The sequence below is a fragment of the Manduca sexta genome, chromosome 24 (genome assembly GCF_014839805.1).
Source record: "Manduca sexta isolate Smith_Timp_Sample1 chromosome 24, JHU_Msex_v1.0, whole genome shotgun sequence".
NCBI classification, from domain to species: Eukaryota; Metazoa; Arthropoda; class Insecta; order Lepidoptera; family Sphingidae; genus Manduca; species Manduca sexta.
Genome location: NC_051138.1, coordinates 2,913,121 through 2,934,777, shown reverse-complemented (window position 1 = coordinate 2,934,777; position 21,657 = coordinate 2,913,121). Strand labels below are relative to the sequence as shown.

General features: G+C 35.6%; 2 protein-coding genes and 1 non-coding gene across 4 annotated transcripts in view; all 3 read left to right on the top strand.

The window, feature by feature from the left end:
- Window positions 1-10,950, top strand: part of LOC115440634 (serine/threonine-protein phosphatase 6 regulatory ankyrin repeat subunit A) — a 46,312-nt gene extending 35,362 nt beyond the window's left edge. Inside the window, exons 8-20 of one of the 2 annotated variants that reach the window (XM_030165024.2) lie at window positions 971-1,069; window positions 1,496-1,640; window positions 1,895-2,052; window positions 2,373-3,600; window positions 3,683-3,882; window positions 4,033-4,569; window positions 4,833-5,039; window positions 5,123-5,816; window positions 5,931-6,023; window positions 6,963-7,174; window positions 8,069-8,197; window positions 9,100-9,235; window positions 10,585-10,950. In XM_030165024.2, coding sequence (XP_030020884.1) covers window positions 971-1,069; window positions 1,496-1,640; window positions 1,895-2,052; window positions 2,373-3,600; window positions 3,683-3,882; window positions 4,033-4,569; window positions 4,833-5,039; window positions 5,123-5,816; window positions 5,931-6,023; window positions 6,963-7,174; window positions 8,069-8,197; window positions 9,100-9,235; window positions 10,585-10,811 — 4,065 coding nt within the window. In that variant the 3' untranslated portion in view covers window positions 10,812-10,950. Of the gene's footprint in view, window positions 1-970; window positions 1,070-1,495; window positions 1,641-1,894; window positions 2,053-2,372; window positions 3,601-3,682; window positions 3,883-4,032; window positions 4,570-4,832; window positions 5,040-5,122; window positions 5,817-5,930; window positions 6,024-6,962; window positions 7,175-7,210; window positions 7,432-8,068; window positions 8,198-9,099; window positions 9,236-10,584 lie in introns of both variants that reach the window. The other variant, XM_030165023.2, reaches the window with a different exon arrangement.
- Trnal-uag lies at window positions 8,581-8,664 on the top strand. Its single transcript has one exon. It is a non-coding gene; the product is annotated as a tRNA-Leu (tRNA).
- Window positions 10,951-14,676: 3,726 nt separating the features above from the next.
- On the top strand, window positions 14,677-19,561 carry LOC115440623 (phospholipase A1 VesT1.02). The gene is made up of 7 exons (XM_030165011.1): window positions 14,677-14,725; window positions 15,403-15,448; window positions 15,824-16,097; window positions 16,929-17,077; window positions 18,108-18,331; window positions 18,732-18,882; window positions 19,326-19,561. Exons 1-7 carry the CDS (start codon window positions 14,689-14,691, stop codon window positions 19,402-19,404), a joined length of 960 nt encoding a protein of 319 aa, XP_030020871.1. The 5' UTR covers window positions 14,677-14,688; the 3' UTR covers window positions 19,405-19,561.
- Window positions 19,562-21,657: the final 2,096 nt, after the last annotated feature.

The window sequence follows — 21,657 nt, the reverse complement described above, 5'->3', positions numbered from 1 at the left end:
ATACAAAATAATTTAAAGTTGACACCTCGAAATTGGTAATTTTACATACAACAAAACCGACTTCCTTCCAACTCGACACAGCGAAAATGTAGCCAACTTAAACCATTAAAGATACCCTTAACCTTGAAGTGGGCGAATAAAGAAATTCCGTACGTACAATGTACATTTATATGTATAAATGTGTAAGAAAGTCTTTCCTTAATAAACACTAGCTACAGCACGAAGGGGACCGCGCGACGTCGCGTGCTTTACTTTATTAGTTGTGCATAACATTACATTTTTCCTACTTTTCCTTTGTGTTACGATTATCCGTTTTTACTCTAATGTATGCGTTAATTATCTTTTCTTGCAACATGAAGGCTTTACTGAGGTTATCATCATGCAAATGGAATTTACTGCATGTATGCAAAATTTATTATGCAGCAATTTCTGAAATGCTTTTCCAACTGCTTTTCATAAAATAATATAATATTTGTGTTTTGCGCAATATTTTTTTTATGAATAAACTCAGTCTGAAGTAAAACATTGAATTTAGCGACATTGTAAGAAACTGAACATGTAGGTATGCTACCCAGAACCAACGCTTTTATATTCAAATTCTAAAACCGTTAATTTTGATAAATAATTTTCAAATTATTGTGGTGTATTCTTGTATATGTGTGTATGTATTCTAACATCATCAAGACTATAACAAACGTTTGTAGGTTAGAGAATATGCTAAACAAACGAGGTACTAACCTGTATTAGACAACCCACCAATCTGTATTAGACAAGCTAATCTAAATTCTATGAGAACTAACTAACCAAAAAAGGATCTTTACAGGCTAACGAAATAATTGTCCTTAACAGTGTCGCGTATTTTAAAATTCCAATCTGCATTCATTAAACAAAAAATATAAGAACTTGACGAAATGTAGGTGAAAAGGAAAAAGGTGTAATGTTTTGTTTCTTAATCAATGTAAAATTACAGGACGGAGCCAGGAGCATACACACGGCCGCGAGGTATGGCCATGTGGGCATTATCAACACACTACTCCAGAAAGGCGAAAGTGTTGACGTCACTACTAATGTAAGCTGAATAACCGACCTTCCTTCATCTTCCTTCGAGGAGTAATAGGAACTGGCAATTTCCTTGCCTGGTTTCTTGTTTTAAAATAAATGTTATCTTTATACCATATAGATTATTTGAACCACGTGGTACACGATTATTATTCCTATTGATATAGTCGATAATAAGACATAGTATAGTAGGCCAAAAATCCTACGATTAGAAGTCCCGTTTCCAATAGTGGGAAAGTATAAAACACAGGGCTAGTATCATCATTAGTAGACACCATATCGGAGGAATCGTAAATGGGAGTCCAGCCTTTTAAAGACTAAGTCCAGTAGCTGACAAGGATTGAGGACTTTGTCAGTGTCATGATTTGCACGAAAGTCCAAGGAGCTACTGCAAAGTAACACATACCCAAACGTATAGCTATCTTCATCATTGTAGGACAACTACACTGCACTGCATATAGCGGTGGAGTCCTGCAAACCAGCGGTAGTGGAAACCTTGCTGGGCTACGGAGCGGATGTCCACATAAGGGGAGGGAAGCAAAGAGAAACCCCTTTACATATAGCTGCGAGAATACCAGACGGTAAGAAACACCACTATTTATAATATTTATACACTTTTTGTTTGTCTTAAAAATGACGTATAAAGGTATTATTTTCATGTTAACAAACGAATTTAAAGAGTGTTTATAATAATATTATAATACCTATTTATATTGACAAGACTATTACTAACCGCGCCTGATATAATTTTAGTAGCAAAAACAGAACTGGGAAACTGCTCGCAGTATTTATGAAGCTTTTGTTGTTGAAAATAAATATCTACGTTAATCTACAGGTGATAAATGCGCATTAATGCTGTTAAAATCCGGCGCTGGTCCGAATAAGGCTACCGAGGATGGCATGACACCAGTTCACGTCGCGGCAAAGTTTGGAAACTTGGCTACGCTAATACTCTTACTTGAAGACGGAGGGGACCCGTTGAGAAAAACTAAGGTTTTAGAATTATAACACACATGATTTATACACGTTACACATCCCAAAATAAGTCTTATTCTGAATACGCCATAAAAACCAACCTATCTTTTGTATTCTTAAGTAACATCCAAACATATATTATCTAGACGATGGTTCATAGGAAGCCCAAAAATAACTCAAAATTGGTGCCCAATTTTTTCTTCGTCTGAAAATCGCAATCAACAAGCAAAAGCTAAATTTAGTATTCTGAACTAAGAAAGAATATCACTTACTAAGGAACTGATCCCGTATCAATCTACAAAAAATAAAAAAGTTATAATTAAATGTCTTCTTTTCAGAGTGGAGAAACACCTCTACATATGGCTTGTCGTAGTTGTAAGCCCGATGTTGTCCGGCATTTAATAGAATTCATCAAAGAACATAAAGGGGAAAATATTGCCATAGCATACATTGACGCGGTCGATGACGACGGAGCAAGTGCTCTACACTTCGCCTGCAAAATTACTAAAGAAGAAGTAAAAATACCAACAGCAGATAGACAAGTTGTCAAATGCCTCATAGAGAATGGAGCTGATGTGTCTTTACAAACAAGGCATAACCACGAAACAGCATTCCATTTCTGTGCTGTCGCCGGCAACAATGATGTCATGACAGAAATGATAACCCACATATCAACAGCCGATGTCAGCAGAGCCCTGAACCGACAAAATTCGATAGGCTGGACACCGTTATTAATAGCCTGCAATAGAGGGCATATGGAACTTGTTAGCACTTTGCTCTCAAATCATGCAAGAGTGGATGTTTTTGATGTAGAAGGTCGATCAGCGTTACATTTAGCAGCGGAACATGGGTACTTACAAGTATGCGATGCGTTACTAACAAACAAAGCTTTCATAAATTCAAAAGCAAGAAATGGCAGGACAGCACTTCATTTGGCAGCTATGAATGGTTTCGCGCATTTGGTTAAATTTTTAATAAGAGATCATAATGCTGTGATCGATGTTTTAACTTTAAAGAAACAGACACCTTTACATTTGGCCGCTGCGAGTGGACAAATGGAAGTTTGTAAACTTTTGCTAGAACTCGGAGCGAATATAGACGCGACTGACGAACTCGGTCAGAAACCCATTCATGCGGCAGCGCAAAGCAACTACTCGGAAGTTGTTCAATTATTTCTACAACAACATCCGAACTTAGTGATGGCGACAACAAAAGATGGAAACACGTGTGCCCATATAGCAGCAATTCAAGGATCAGTGAAAGTGATCGAAGAATTAATGAAGTTCGACAGGACTGGAGTTATTTCAGCGAGAAATAAATTAAACGATTCTACGCCACTGCAATTAGCTGCCGAAGGAGGCCACGCAGATGTTGTAAAAGTGTTAGTGAGAGCAGGAGCGTCGTGTACTGAAGAAAACAGAGCTGGATTAACAGCTGTGCATTTGGCAGCAGAACACGGCCATACAAATGTATTGGATGTTATGCGATCAACTAATACTTTGAGAATATCTAGTAAAAAATTAGGATTAACGCCACTTCATATAGCCGCATATTATGGCCAAGCTGGTAAGTTGTACTTTTAACAATAAAGTAAAAAAAGTTTAATTTAAAAAAACTAAATTTTAATGAATCTTCTTGCCAATTACAGAAACAGTTCGGGAGTTGTTATCTCACGTTCCCGGAACCGTTAAGTCAGAAGCTCCCTCGGGGGTATCTTTAGTCCCAGAGTTGGGAGCAGAGTCTGGGTTGACGCCACTACATTTAGCGGCTTACAATGGTAATGAGAATGTTGTGCGATTACTTCTCAACTCTGCTGGAGTTCAAGTGGATGCGGCTAGTAATGAAAATGTGAGTGTTAAATTTATTTCTACCAAATATTTTTCTATAATAATACGCATACATGCTACAATAAACAAAATCCTTTAATAAAATTCTAGGCAAAAACGCGAATAATATATTGAGTGGCCATAAAAATCTTGCCAATTTTCCTTATTTCAGGGGTACAATCCACTTCACCTCGCGTGCTTTGGAGGCCATATGTCTATCGTCGGCCTTTTGCTTAGCAGATCTGCAGAATTACTTCAAAGCACGGACAGACATGGAAAAACTGGTTTACATATCGCATCGACGCACGGACATTACCAAATGGTAGAAGTGTTGTTAGGTCAAGGCGCAGAAATCAACGCCACAGACAAAAATGGCTGGACACCACTCCATTGTGCTGCTAAAGCTGGACATCTAAACGTCGTGAAGTTATTATGTGAATCTGGAGCATCGCCAAAAAGCGAAACTAATTTAAACTGTGCGCCTATTTGGTTTGCCGCGTCGGAAAACCATAATGACGTGCTTGAATACTTGCTACATAAGGAACACGATACGCAGTCCCTTATGGATGACAAACGATTCGTGTACAACCTCATGGTGTGTTCCAAGAATCACAACAATATCCCGATTGAGGAGTTTGTGTTGGTGTCGCCGGCTCCAGTAGACACCGCAGCCAAATTGTCCAACATTTACATCAACTTATCCACTAAGGTATGTTCCGAGAAATTGGGCGGCAGTGAGCTATAGATTGACAACTCTTCAGCCTGTCACTTTTATAAATGTACGGCTATAGCAAAACAGGTCATAAAATTAACTTCTTTTTCAACTATCTTTAGATATTTATAACATAGATTTTTCTCATCAACGTCACGTTTGTGGTGTTTTAACATAGTTTTTATGAAATTGACGTCACCATTGCTTAATTAGATGCATTACAAACATCAACATTCAGATAGTATTGTCTACCCTAACAGGAAAAGGAGCGTGCCAAAGACCTTATAGCGGCGGGTAAACAATGCGAGGCGATGGCCACCGAACTGCTTGCGCTAGCGGCCGGTGCAAACTCTGCCGGTCACATCCTAACCGCCACTGACAACAGAAATATTGAATTCCTCGACGTTTTAATAGAGAACGAACAAAAAGAGGTCATTGCCCATACCGTGGTCCAAAGATATCTTCAGGTAAAAAATAGGTAACTTCCCTATTACACAGAAGTCTCGTATTTCCCAATTATTTTGGTAATAACATGCATCTTCTTTTCCAGGAACTCTGGAGAGGGAGCCTCAAATGGACTGGCATCAAAATTATGTTCCTTTTTGTCGCGTTCATAATATGTCCACCAGTTTGGGTGGTGTTCTCTCTTCCATTAGGCCATAAATATAATAAGATACCAATAATTAAATTTATGTCGTATTTAACAGCGCACATATACCTTATGATATTGTTAGCGCTAGTAGCTATAACGCCTATTTATAATTCTATATTTAGAGAGAGTCTGGTGCCGAGGTGGTATGAGTGGATGTTACTCATATCTTTAAGTGGTCTTCTATTATTTGAACTTACTAACCCCAGTGATAAATCTGGTCTAGGTTGGATAAAGATAGCTGTATTATTAATAGGTATGATAGGCGTAGCAACACACGTTATTGGTTGGATATTTGTTCTACCCAAGTATTGGCCCACGTTAATGTACTGTAGGAACCAGTGTTTTGCGTTATCATTTCTATTAGCGTGCGTTCAAATAATGGATTTCCTATCGTTCCATCACCTGTTCGGACCGTGGGCGATCATTATCGGGGATCTAATGAAAGATTTAGGAAGATTTCTCGCCGTGTTAGCAATATTCGTATTTGGCTTTTCAATGCACATAGTAGCATTGAATCAGCCGTTCAGAAATATAAATAAAGCCGAGGACAATAAGTACGCGCGACAAGCAAGACGGAAGCTCTTCTCCGACGGTGAGTGTTTTTCTATTCCATCGTCACCGTCCACACGTCATCTCACAATGTCTACACTAGAATACAAATCACGATTAGTTATGTCCAAATAACTGTGTAATTGTTACATAATAGACACTCTACGAATGAAACGTCAAGTACTCGATACGCCGTGGCTAAATAAACTGCCCGGCGAGTCTTACAGACGGAAACAAGGTCCAGCGGGACGTAAGTCCTCAGAGAACAACTTCACTGACAAATGCATACATCACTACGATCGCGATATATCTCGATGTGCTTGTTTTTTTATTTTCCAAGACCCATGCATCCGCTTGCAGGCTTGCCACATCGAGAATGTTATCATCGTCAATAAATTTCATGTTAGATCTTTGATAGATGGTTGTTGCTATCGAACACTGTGATGAATTAGGTCTGTACTATACAAAATTACACACAAACACACCGTGCGGCGAATGATGGCGCATGTTGCCAGTCATCCGTGGCGCTGGATGTATTCGATGGTTAGAATGTGAACTCAGTGTACACAATGCATCTTCTGCATCGCGTGAGCTTACTGACGTTTCCAGATGGAGACAGAACATGCATTGCCCTCACGTTGATAGTTTTAGTGGAATGAGTGGCCGACCTCACCGCATTTGATGGAGCAATATGATTTGCGCATGCCGCGGCTGGCTTGTGTGCCGCGTCACGTTGTCACGCCGGTGTCTTGAGGTATTGTTTATGTTCGGATATGTTTGGCTGTTTGTCGTCCGTGGCGTATGTCGCCCACGCTCTCGATGTCGCTCGACACACTGCTGTAGAGCCGCTGGGGTAGAATGATGCAGTGTCAACGTAATTCATATTGTGAATAATCAGAAATTTTGAAATATGATCGTTTTAAAAAATACATAAAATAATATAAATATATACATATCAAAGTCTGTATCAATCTACCTCATCGAAACACAACGTGAAATTAGTCGTGGTTCTTAGATCTCTAGATAGAGCATTAGCGGGGGAAGATAGATGTAATTAATTATACAAATATGTGTAATCATACGTTAAGGCAGAAGCATATTCGGGTTAATCTTACAATGCATCAATCTACCCCTATTCAATCTCGTCGAAGTTGATAAAAAACGGGTCCATGTGAGTGTTGTCTTCTAGCGACGTTGTCACCGGTCGAGGCGTTCGAGAAATTGTTCTTCGCCCTTTTCGGCCAGATCACGTTGTCCGACCTGAACTACGTGTCGAGCTTGCGACCGTACTGGACGTCGAACCTGTTCAAGTTCGTGTTCGGCGCCTACTTACTGATGTCTGTCGTCGTATTGATAACGCTCCTCATTGCGATGATGTCGGACACTTACCAACGAATACAGGTAACTTGTCGCCCAGAACTCACGTTTTGTTCGCAGTCACAATGAACCCACTGTATTCGTTCGAGTTGCTGTTCTTCGCTGTGTTTGGTCAGACGACGACGGAACAGACGCGGGTGCATCGGAACGACAGTAACACTCAGCCCGCTTGGACGAATTATTTGTTCAAAATCGTGTTTGGGATATACATGCTGGTGTCAGTGGTGGTGCTTATAAACTTACTCATTGCTATGATGTCCGACACATACCAGAGGATACAGGTAACGCGTGAACAGATTAAACATGTTGCGAGCGTGCCGACAATACAAATATTGCGAGATAAGAATTTCAATGCGAAATAAATTAAGTATGATAGTTGTGTTACGATGACACATTAGCAAATGTTATTGTTTGGTATAGCTTCAGAACTACACATACAATAAAACCAAATAAGAGCAATAAATAACAATAACAACATGACTTCTAAAAGACGATCTATAATTCTTAACTATAATAACTTATGATGTTCGAAATTTTAGAAAACATGTTTGTAATGAAACGGTTTCTGTTTTTACGCAATTTTTATAAACCTTTGGAATATCAAAGACGACAATATATAACGGTCCCTTTGGACATCGAATCAGTCATTAGAATACATTTTAATATTATGTAAACATTACTCGAAGATGCACCAATCTTAAATCATTGGATTTCTTAACTCACATTTACATTTTGGTTACAAAATAATGTATAGTTTAATATTTTGAATATCCATAATATTTATAACTTGTTTAATTTGGTGATAATAAATGCAAGTGTGGATAGCATTCTTAGCAATCTTTTCATCGTTAAAATATTCGTCAAAAAAGCTATTACTGTATAGAAATAAACAAAACGTAATATGAAATTATGTTCCAGGCCCAATCAGACATAGAATGGAAGTATGGCCTGTCGAAGTTGATTAGGAATATGCACAGGACAAACACAGCTCCATCTCCACTGAATTTGGTCACTACCTGGTTGATGTGGCTTATAGCTAGGTGTAGAGTAAGTATTGTATTTTTATTTATGTCAAAGTTGCTTAGTTTTAAAAATAGGTCCACCTCAAGAGCAAACTTATGTTTAAATTTTATGCGAAATATACGGAAAAGTTTACAAATCTACTAGACACTTTAATAATAATTGTATATTTTAAAGCTACCTTCCTTTCTTGATTAACTTTATTTGCTGAATATCGTGAAGTTCCTCAAATGCTCAGCGATATGCGATTTCACGCAGTGTTCTATTATTTAATACCGAAAAAATAACACCACGTCTATTAATGTAACTTACCGTGTAATATTCAAACGAAATAAAACATTTGGTGTAAATTTATTACCAGTGAAAGCTCATTCTCATCAGTACGAAAGTTTCAGATGAGCTTTCATGTAGTCAGAATGGCCGAGCGGTCTAAGGCGCTGTGTTTAGGTCGCAGTCCACTTCTGTGGTCGTGGGTTCGAATCCCACTTCTGACATTTCTTTTAATTACAATAAATATGTATAATATAGAGGTTTATTCTTACATGGCAATTAACCTTTAAACTATAAAGAATATTGCGTAAGAAGAAATTGCAAAACTCGATAGATGTCAAGACTTTTTTTATTATAAAGTAATCTAAACGTTTGGGTCAATGATGCTTTTTAATAAAAACAAGTTGGTATAAATATATATTTCGCAATTATAAGAACTTCAAAATGTTATCTTCATTATTGCTGTATTAATATTAATGCTTTATTAATTTCTTGATTTAATTATAATAATCTGAAGAAAAAAAAGAAAATAGATATTCATTTATTGCATAAACATGAACATAATATATTAATATTAGATAGATAGTTTTCAACTATTTAAAAGCATATAACCCCTCTAAAATAAGCACGCAATACTGATGCATATTTATTCTAATCAGGAAAGGCTTAGTAAGAAGAAGAGGCCCAGCCTAGTGCACATGATCGGTCTTCAGCGACAGGATCAGATGAGTGCCAGGTCTAAAGCTGGGGCCAAGTGGTTATCCAAGGTCAAGAGAGGACAGGTCGTACCTAAAGGTAACCTAGATAAGATTATATTTTGGTTTGTGGAGCTGAGTTGAGGAGACACATAAGTCTCCTTTAATTAATGTTTACATACCTGCTATACGACGACCAATATTTTATATGTAAGGTAGACATTAGACTAATTAATTAATTTCTATAAATAAAGATGTTTTGTGTTGTTACATAAATAAAATATGAATGTGCCAAATGTACCAAAAATCTACTATAATAGAGGATAACTATTTCTTCAGGTTATATACTAAAGACCAATATTAGTCTTATAAAAATTTCGCAAAGCTATGCTTAGTTACTTAACTAGTCTGTTCGTAAACTTTTAATCACCGGCTATGGTCAAATTTAACAGCTATTTAAGCAATGATTTACCACCTCTTGACTTTAAAACAAGTTTCCAAGTAATTTTTTTGATAATCGGTGGCAAAGCAATTGATTAAAACATAAGACGAGTTTATAAGTAAGACTGTATATGTTTTGATCAAACCTACTAACACACTAGTTACATGGCAAATACACAATAAATCCACAAAGGATAGTCAGAAAACGAATTTGTAACATATATTAATGTATGTAACAATCCAAGGACAACTAGCTAGACGAATCCTTGACAATGAGAACGAAGTAGAGGTGGCATTGAAACAACACGATATTGACCGAATTCTACAAAACAATAAAATATTAAGAATTCTCTAATCGTATTTTCAAGTGGGTCAAGCCGTAGCTTATAGTCGAACTTGAAAAAATCTGGGTCAGCACCAACAGCATGTTTAGGAAACATGATTACGTAATGTTTATTCTTGTGATGTGTATCATTAGATGAAATCCGAAAAAACTCGAAAAACTACTCTTATCGATACAGCAGTGAAATTCTGTCTACAGCTCTCGAAAGTCTATTTTGTTATTATATAGTCGAATCTAATTTGCAGTATAAAATTTTAATAGAAACCTAAACAAACATTTTGATTTCTTATCTGTCCCTAGTTAAACATAATATACAGTCTTACTTATAAACTTGTTGCAGCGTTAAGAGGTGGTTTAGAATTGTTTTAATAGTTGACAAAAACATCACCGGTTTTCTAGTTTAAACCTTATTGAGAGGCAAGATGGCGGGTTTTGACTTACAGCTGGTCGAGTAAATTTGTGTTTTAACTAAGCATAGCTTTGCGAAAATTTCATAAATAAGACTGATTATATTCAGAGATCTCTTAAGAAAACTTTTCTCCATTTTTGTACGATTTATCTCTAGTTACAGAATTTATAATCAGAGATCTTCTTCTCACCCAATCTTCTCTATCTTTAATAGTACTAAAACATTATTAACATCAAACTAACCGTTGTTTTTACAGATTCAACGCGACTATCAGTCGTCCATCTCAGTCCTTTGGGATCTCAGCTCAGCTTCAACAACGCCACCAGGATAGAAAACGTGGTGGACTGGGAGGTGATCGCGAAGAAATACCGCGCACTTACCAGAGACGAGCCTGAGGAACCACAAGCAGTTGAAAATGAGGCTGACACCGCAGACGATGTGTCGGAAATCGTGCCTAACAACATATCCGCAGCACCGCCTTGAACTTATACTTTTATTCATTGAAGGCGGCATAATTTTATCTTTAAAAAGTTTTTATTTAACAAAAAATATTACACCCAATTCTTCATGTAGTAACAGTAAATACCATAAGAATTGCCACGCAAAGACATAGAACAGAAAATGAAATTTAAAAATGTTTGATATAAAGAAGATTTACAGTGTAGATAAAGAACTGCAAGTGTTTACAAAAATGATATCTCTAAGTTACAGTGGGTATAGATTCAAGAATCGCAATGAAAGTAATAATACACCTATAATAGTGGCATTCTATGTGCATCAAATGATACTTGGCTTTAGTTACGATAACAATCGGATTGTTTCTAGTCATTTTTTCTAGTCATATTGACTTTGTATACTCAGAAGTAGTTTAAACTTGAAATTAAGGATTCATAATTAAGTTAATTTGTTTTTCTGTTTATTTGTATTCGGTAAAAAGTACAATATATACAGTAGAAAAATATTATCGCCCGGAAAAATTATGTATACTAATAACTAATTCATCTATGGTTTATTTATAGTGTTTAACCATAAACAAAATATACTTAAATCCTTTTCAGTGTAATAACAATACTCAATTACTTCTTTGAAATAACATCTGCTATTACAGATACGTATCAAAACCCGAATTAGGCAACAATTTTAATCATTGTCCATAATTGTTTAACTTCCGTGTTAGATTTTGTAAAGCCTTGTAAATAATAAATGTATGTGTACATAATAACATAACGCGCATTATTAAGTCATACATATAAAATCTTTTTATTTAGGACATCGGGGAAAAAGTAACAATGTATCGAAATTTAATATATGAATTTATTATAAATTAAAAAAAACTTCATCAAAATTTCTGAGGAATTTACGAAACATAACCACAAGCTTTCAGCGTAAACAGGGCTGCACTAAGGGTCTGGCTTCAAGGGTCTAAACAGCGGAGAGATACACCTAGCTAAATTGTTAAAATTATAACATATTTTGATGAACATTTTAATGAATATACATAATATACTACATCTCTAAGGAGCGTAATAGCAGGACCAGAGATACCAAAATGCAAATGAACTTATAGTTCGTAGAATTTTGCATTAGGAGATTCTGGATGGCATCTCTACTATATACGGGCATTCGTTGCACTTATCAAACTTGCACATCTCATTCAACTATTTAAAACATCTTCCTCCAGACCCACAGAACCGTAGCTACGTCGCTATAAACATATTCGTATCTTAAAGAAAAGATTTAACAAGGATCGTTAGATATAAATAATTTCAAAATAACGGACAAACTAACAATGCTCGTTCCGCCACTATCCAGGCCCTACATGATTTCGTACATTCTTACCCTAACGGTACTAAAACACTAGCGACTCAAAACACAATAGTCATAATATGCAGTAGGTTCTTGATAAAATTACCTATATTATGTTAAAAAAAAGTCATCGATATCAGGTATAATATGAATAATTCTGACATTATTTTTGCTTAACTAGTAAACTAATAAATGTTAGAAAAATAATTGTATACAAAACTAAATATAGCGTTAATATTTTTCCATTTTAGTGTGTTGTCTAGTGATATAAGTGTAATCTAACTACTAATATTTTTATAAATAAACGTGTTGTGTATTTATGTAAATCTTTGGTGGTGATAGAGCGGTTGTGGGGAGTAAGGGTCCATTGTTACTTCGCGAATCTGACCCTGGCATTGTGTATAGGAAAGTTGTGTATTTAATCTGTGTACCCTCATATGGCAGCTCTTATTCTCCACCATACCTATTGTTTTTAAAATAAAAACAGTGCGTTTGTCGAATTTGTTTTATTTTTACTTAACAACATGATTGTAATCATATCATCATTGATATTAATATCACAGCGATAAGGGTTAAAACATCATTTAAATACAAAAAAAATAAATAGATGATAGTAGCTCACAGATTATTCTTAGTGAAATCTCCCTAATTTTTATCATGTGTCTAAAAAAATATTCTCTACAAGTTTCGTGCATCAATTTTCTTTCATATTTTTAACTTTTAAGTTCCATACTCCAAAAGGAAACCCTATAGGATCATCCTTGTAGCCCATCTGTCTGCCAAGACCCATTTCCTGAGGAACGCGTAGAGGTATCAAGTTGAAATTTATATCAAACACTCGGGTCTACGGTCTCCTTTAGCTGTCTAATACTCAAACTTGGAAGTTAACGCGATCAAGAAATATGATAGTTTATCATATCGCATATTTTGCGATTTCATAAGATAATTTAAATCTATAAAGATTCAAACCCAGTGACCTAGATTTGCGAATAGATGACATTGTCGGTAAAATGTGTTCCATATTGTACTACAATACGACGAGGTCATAAGGCGATAGCTTAGTTGGGAGTTGAACAGACTGCCAAGACGAATGTCCGCAGGTTTAAAACCCAAGAGCACGCAATTTTGATATTCCTAAAATGTTATGTGTGTGTATTACTTGTGATTTATCGTTTGCTTTAGCCGTGAAGGAAAATATTGTAAGAAAACCTGTTTACTTGAGAAGTTCTCTATAATAAATTTGATGGTAGGTGTTGGCGACACGAATACTTTTTGGTAAAATTTAGTTTGTTTTTTTTTTAATTATTTAAATTTTGATCCCTGGATAAAACGTTGTTTCTTTATGTACTTACTAACTTATCACTTGAAAGTTTTTTGTCGTATGCGTATAATTGTTTTTCTTATAACGCCTATTTGTAATCTTAACTGGTAGAGTACTAGCTCATCGTCAACATCAGGTATATAAAGTCTGCCAATTCCCACTAGACATAATCTCTGTCAATAGTAGAGGAGGCCTGTACCCCAGCAGTGGGACAGTATATAGTGCAGTGCAGATATTATTATGGCGAAGGGCGAGTCAAGGTGGCAAGTCAAGAAGGAATGACAATGGGACAAGAGGGTGGTGGATATTTATATAAAAACAGTTGTTTTTACATTTTTACAAGTACCTAAGAATAAAACTAAATAAATAATAGCAGGTGTTCTGTAGTATTTGTAAGGGATTCGTATCGTAATAATAAAACCTTAAGTATAATAAATTAAAACAATATAGTACTGATAGTGCTGTGTTCAAGTGGCGAAGCGTCCTTACAACCAGATTTCCCTTTAGGTTTATTTACGTCTGTTTTAGTTTTTATTTTCTGTTAAATTGACCGCGACATGTTAGCCAAAGCATTCGTAAATGCCTCGAGTTACTTTTTGAGAAATTACTCTCTTTGATACTGATGTGCTCCGATGTGAAGAACAGTATAGCCAGTATAGTGTAGTTACTAGATATCATGGGACCTAACAGTGGTTAGTAAAGATTAGTGTAGTGTAATGCCAAAGTGCTTGAAATGAAATGAAATTATTTATTTTTATCTGTAAAATGTTGTACATTATTTATATTCAGTCAATATTAACTCTACCACCAGTTAAGAAAACATTTCTCACCAGAGAAGGACGGGCAAGGAACTCTGAACAGTACATTCAACTTGCAGATTGTCTATCTATAGTTATAGACGAGCGACTTGCTCGTCCCTTCATTTAGTAGCAGGCTTGGATTAAATAGTTTTCTTAATAAACTTTTCATTTGGTTAACACATTTACGAGTATGTGTATTTAGAACTCTTTGAGATGTAAGCAAGATACCTTTCCACAACCGTTAATGCTAATACACAGAAAAACGTATGAGAATGTCATGTCCTATCGATAATCGAAATAAAACTATTTAATATTAATATTCTACGCCAACGGAACCTTCAGAGTGTGTTTCCAATACGGACTTGACTGTACAAGTATTTATCTACTACATTAAAAATAATACAATCCGCAAACCATTTCCAACTGTCTCACAATGTGGGTGTTCTTGTGGATTCTAATCTTTCTTTGTGGTAATAATATTTTTATTTTTTATTCTTGTAAACTCTGACGTTAATTGTTGCACAAATAAGGTATGCAGCATTGTTTTTATGATGCATACCTTCCCTATTAAATGGTAAAATGTTAATCTAACCATATTTAAGGAAGAAGAATAAAATAGGTTGCGTAGTTGTATTACAGTACGAAAGCAGTGCTGAGGTCTCGGGTTCGATCCCCGGGTCAGGCAGTGATATTGTTTTTTTTTTACTCAGTAACAGCTCGAAGTCTGAATTTGTGTCCAATATGGCGATAGGCTTACCCCTATATCATGGGACGAAATACACAAGTTGAAAAATGGATGCATCAGTTGCACCCCTGCCTACCCCTTTGTGAATAAAAGGCGTGAGTGTATGTGTGTACACTACATCCTCTTGATTCTCTTGTTAGGGCCAAATAAAACAATAAATAAAGATACTAAATTGGTGGTTAGTTATTTGCTTGCATTTTCTTTATTCTTTCTTGAATTAGACATGTTAATAGACAAAATGTGAATTGATATATAATTTTGTTCCTATTTGCCAATGTATCAAACTGCGAATCAACTAAAGATCAAGCGGATTTATTTAATTTTGTTATACAAAATAACCTTTGCGCGTTTAGTGTTATTTCTATGTAGTACAAAATGATTCCATCGGTTTTATATTTTCAGGGAGTTTACAGCTCTCAGAAAGCGTTAATTTTCGATGCTATAGGGGGTAAGTAATGCTTTAAATTAAAACTAACGTTAAAACCCATTTTTTATATTACTTAATATGTAGGTATATTTTTAGATTAAAATATCTTTTTAGTAGGTATTCATTATAAGAGCAGAAGAGTCGATTTATAATTCAAAAGAGTACTCATACATACTCAAAAAAGAGTACCTACTACATGCAGCTCTTAGTAAAACCACGCATAAGTATATGACAGAATAAAATACTCTCACATGGCCTTTCCTTAATTCTTCATCAAAATAAATAACCTATTTTATTTTTCGAAACCATTTTGATCATTCATAGCTGTATTTGTATTTTTTTTTTCACTTTAGAAAAATTGCTTGTATCCTAAAATGTATTATTTTATATTTTCAGTTCACTAAACAATTATGAAATTGCTGATATGAACAATCCCCAAGTATTTATAAAAAGTGGATGTATTAATACTGGTCTACGAACTTACATCTACGTCTTCGGGTTTAAAACAACGCCCGATGATGATACAACACAAGCCATCCTTCAAGCCTATATAGAAAAAGGATACTGTAATTTACTCCTTCTCGACTGGTCCAAAGAAAACTACAGTTCCAACATGACGATCGTGGATGACGCTTTTTTTTACAGCTTAGCTGCGGGAAATTCCGTTGTGGTATGTATAAGAGTCGGTCTGTCAAGACGAAAGTCCCAAGGGTTCAAAACCCGAGGCACACACTGCCTTTTCGATGCTACTTATGTATTTTTATCATTTATCGTTCGCTTCGTACGCACGAAAACATCGTGAAAAAACCTACATAGCTGAGAATTCTACAAAAAGCATGTGGAGGTTATGTATAATAATAATAATAATATCAACCCTGTATTATTACCACAAAATTCACCTTGTATTACTTGCCCACTGCTGAGCACGGGCCTCCTCTACTACTGAGAGGGATGAGGCCTTAGTCCACCACGCTGGCCTAGTGCGGATTGGTAGACTTCACACACCTTCGAAATTCCTATAGAGAACTTCTCAGATGTGCAGGTTTCCTCACGATGTTTTCCTTCACCGATAAAGCGAACGATAAATTCACAAAGAATACACACATGATTTTAGAAAAGTCAGAGGTGTGTGCCCTTGGGATTTGAACCTGCGGATATTCGTCTTGGCAGTCCGTTCCACACCAACTATGCTATCGCCGCTTTTTTGAGGTTATGTGAACCCGCTGAATAGTAGAATTTCAGTATTAGAGGAGGCCCGTGCGCAGCAGTGGGCAGTATACAAGGTGAATTTTTGAGATGGGCCAGCAAGGGCAGCTACCTTGACCGGATCGATTGACATAAGAAAGTTGTTGCACAAATTGGTCATTTTTTTGTTGATTATAGATATTTATTGAAATTTGTGAATGCCGATCTTAATGTCTTCAAAAAATATGTACGGTCTCTAAAGAGAGTTTTCTCTTTCAAAGTCTCTTGTGAGATTCTAAATCATTAATATTTTCAGATCGGAAGGGAAATGGGAAATTCGTTGATAATTCTGTTTAATAATGGCTTGAATTTGCTGAATGCAGTGCTACTAGGATGGTCTTTAGGGTGCCCCTTATTAGGAGAAGCCGGGAGATATGTGATGTCCCAAGGAATACAAATATTTCAGTGAGTATATTATGAAATCACAGTTGTAGAAAGATATTAAAATGAATATTCATTAACAATCAATTAAAGCCGCCTTAACCACATGGGAACCAGGGTGCGAAGATCGACCCGCGCCCCCCTTACTAACATTTCTTTATATTCCAATATTAATAGGAACGAGAGAAAATTTGGGCGTTTTTTTCGAGAGATTTTTTTTAGCGGGCGATTGGCTTCCGCCCCTATATTCTTGTGCTCAGTTGTCACTCACCCCTTGCGCCCTGGAGTGAAAACGGCGCTGGTCATAATTTAATGTAACCCCACTTAGCAAGAGACATAATCCACGATGCCATACACCCTTAAGTAAATCAATCTGCACTGATCAGGTTAATTACTTTAATCTTAAGGTCAAATAAGTGATAGGCAGATATGATAATAATATGTCTAATCACTTGTTAATAACATTTGTAGGTAAGAACCTAATGTCGAAAGGTGGTTATACGAACTTGAGTATGTTTTATTGACACAATTGTAACCAGTATGTAAAGATATCTATGTAGATAACGTAAATTATAACTTATTCTTGATAAAACATATCAACAAAATTTATTCGTAAAATAGCTATTTTTTGTTGTTGTTTTATTTCTGATTTTATTTATTTCTTTTATATAATTATAGCTTGCGTCGCTAAATGGCGCAATATATTAGTAAGGTATTTAAAAATAAAATGTCCGTAATTCCAAAGTTGACTTTATTCACCTAATGATGCTTATATTAGTTTTATAAATTCCACGATGAAAGTTTTAAGTGTTGTCGATACACCTTCGAAGACCCAATTAAACACCTCTACTTCCCAATACCTACTCCTGTTCTTTAGGACAAGACATCCACAATACTCCTGGATGTATGATATAAAATGGTCTTCGTGCTCCCGTGCTCTTATACCTACTGTAAAAAATTATATTCCGGACTCTCACTTTTTCCTGACCACCAAAGACAGGACCCAAGGGATTCTCTAAGCACATTACTAAAAAGGTAATTTTACATACTTCAGAATCAAATGTTTGGATCCAGCGAAACCTGGTTATGGGAAACCGGTTCCAGTGATGAAGCCTCTAGACAAAAAAAGTGCTAAGATTGTATTCATCATTCACACTGATGTTTATTACTTTGGCCTGAACGAGTCGCACGGTACTTGCGATGTATATATTAACCAAAGACCTTTTATTGATGGCAACAATCTCCAACCAGGCTGCCCAGATAGAAGTATAAATCGTGGTAAGTATAATATAAGTAAAACTAAGGTAATTTTTTGAGTATATTTATATTTCCATGAATACCTGCTAGTTGTAGATTTTGATTTGACTTTCACAAATGTTGATAATGAAGGAAAAGTATTTTTATTAGCAAAAGTATTTGATAGGGAATGCATAATACCACCGTGCGACTTCAATGATGAAGCACTACATCGTGTTGACTTACATGTAACGTTTGCCCGTAGGAGTGCTGTGCAGAGATTCCAGACACACTCACGCGTTGATCCCAAAGAGTAGGCAGCAGCGTAACTAGTGCAGTAGTAATAACTAGTAGTATTTATCATTACCTGTATTCCAATCTATATAGTCACAAAGGAGAATTCTATCAGAAATTTAAATTACTATTTACTGTTTGTTTTCAGCTTGTAGTCACAAACGGTCTATATTCTGTTATTTAAACGCTATGCAGCAACCAAGCACTCTGATCGCAAGTGCAGCTGCGAACTACTGGGACTGGGTCGCTGCCGATGGTGTCAGTACAAACATCGTCGATATAGGAAACGATGATGAGACGTAAGTACGGAGTTCTGCTAAGATCTAATGAAGAGTGATACATTAGATCAGGAATCTGACATAGTTCTATATTCTGTGTCTGTGGGATATGAGGGACACTTTTTTCTAATTTATGACACAATATTAAAACCTAGTTTAACACGTACAAAACTAATACATGATTGTGACCCTTAAAATATTATTTTTGAAAATGTAATAGGAAATTTTCTTATTTTGAGATATTTAATGATTTTACCTTAATAATATTGTTTGGATATAATAATTTGGATATAATTTATTGAAGTCTACCAATCCGCACTAGGGTAGCGTGGTGGACTAAGGCCTTATCTCTCTCAGTAGTAGAGGAGGCCCGTGCTTAGCAGTGGGACAGTATATAATACAGGGCTAATGATGGCGATAATATATTTTGATTATTCTTCTATAATACTTTGTTCTTTCCACAGAGACGCCGAGGGTAATTACTATATGACCACCAATCCATCGGAACCATTCGGACAAAGCACGGCAGGATTAAGCGAATAAATTTATTATTAAGACTATTAACAAAATTCAAAAGTATCAAAATATAGTACAAGGACTTCCATTTAATTATTTGTAATTTATACATAGAAATATTTTATGGATCTTCTCTACAAAACTACTTTTACTAACGAGATTAAATGCATTAAGAAATAAAAAATACTTTTTAATTATATGGAGCGCAGTCGCAATGTAAATACAAACTTATTATTCATCGATGACATAGTATCTCAGTACACGCTTTCCAGGGACGCCAGGTTCTTGGCAGGCGCCACAGAATCTGGCTAGCATGACACCATAAAGTGCAGTAGCGCCCTAAAAAAAGTTGACAGAAAAATGGATGATAATTTTTTTTTACAACCTAACTGCAGAATCCTATTTCATCTTACTGGGCATTATTTAACTATATTCAATATGTTAGTACATAGTACCTAGAATACGAATATAATAATAACAAATATAATTTTGGTAACGGTTTACATTACAATATGGGCAATATTGTCTATCCAGGTGTCAAACGTTTTGAAACTAAAACGAAAGCAAATATTTCAATAACTATTATATTACATCACACGAGGACTCCTTCAAATTGCCATAAACTAGCATAAAAATCGAATATGCGCATTTTGTAATATCCCTTACCAATATACTTATCATTACCGCCATTACTGGGAATAAAACTACTGTCACATAATATATGCATATAGTATAGTTTGGTATGATTGTGGGACTTTTTCATCCAAATTAAACCAAACGTGATGGTACGTATAAATAGACAAAATATGATTTCTGCCAACAAAGGATACTGTTTCTCTACAGTTGAAAATTTTCAGCCTAATATCAGGCTGACATTCAAAATCAAATTCGATTGCAGCTGCATGAGATATGGAAGTTGTATCTATGCTAACTGCATGAGTCCTATCTAAATTTTGATATAGTAATCTTCTCTGGAGCATCAAAGGCATCGGTGCGTTCCGTATTCTGCAAAGATCAAAATATACGCATTTTATACTTATTCAGTGTTTGTATCATGATCTTCACCAAGACATAGCATCAGACAATGAATGAATACTTACAAAGTAGTACTTTTAAAATTTAGCATATGACGTATCTGGGGCCTTATTCTCTATCCCGCACGTTATTTTAACAGCACGTGACACAACGCGTCATGTTTCGGACTACAGAAATTTGACTTACAGAATACCATTCCACGCACATTTCTCGGAGATAACATGACACGGCCGCGTTACGCGTTTACACTATCATACAGAATAAGGGCCCAGATTGATTAGCCGTGCAGTGCGACAATGCCACATAGATATTGCTTTGCGGAATATTTGCATTGCTATGTTTCTTTATCAGGCGTTACGTTTACCATCAAGGAAGCAGTCTGTGCGGTTCATCATTCCCTTCCCAATCATAATATATTTATTTCGTAAATATAAATCAAGTAGTTCTAACTTTATAGCTGTGATATCCATCTATAAAATATAGCTACCGCAATGTACGGATTTTACCATAATTACTTCAAGAGTAAACTTATACGACCACGAGTCAATGAAGCAGTGTACCTTAGGAATGGTATAATTTAATTAATTATTTTTATATAACAAACAATGCAGAAAATCATTTTACTTTTAGTTATTAATGAATAATTGTAGCGTGAAATTAAATAAAGTGAATGTGAACAATTCAAATATAATGAAGGCTGTTCAAACGAATGGAGGTTAAAATATCAATATTACTATTCATGATAACAATGTATCTCACAGTGCCATCCGCCGACTAATAACTTGTCATATTGCTGAGCACGAGCCGTCTCTACAATGAGAGGCTTGTTTTTTTCCCACGAAGCTAGCCTAATATGGACCGACATACTTCACAGTTGATACTTTTGAAATTTTTGTGGAGAACCAGAGTGATAATTTTTAAAAAATAAACCGGTTTTCTTACGTAATTAAATGAAAGATAATTATTAAAAACCAAATAATTAATAAAAAGTCAAGTAAATGCGCTAGTATCTAACCCGAAATCCTGAAATTGGCCGACTGTTCTTCTATACATTAAATACAGTTATAATTAATAAAAACGCGACTGAACTTTATACCAAATTATTTTATTTGCCTTTTTGGTTTTTACCGGAATTAGATTTTATGGTTAGTACTGGCCAGTAGCTAATAAAATGATTTTATGTTTTACAAAAAAATTTAAATATAACTCGATCAGAACCCCAAGAAGTTCAATATCACCTAAACA

Coding starts and splice junctions, on each gene's coding strand:
- LOC115440623 (XM_030165011.1), top strand. CDS start 14,689: ATGTGGGTGTTCTTGTGGATTCTAATCTTTCTTTGTG. Junction 17,078..18,107: donor CAAGGAATACAAATATTTCA/GTGAGTATATTA, acceptor TACATACTTCAG/AATCAAATGTTTGGATCCAG. Junction 18,332..18,731: donor AGATAGAAGTATAAATCGTG/GTAAGTATAATA, acceptor GTTTGTTTTCAG/CTTGTAGTCACAAACGGTCT.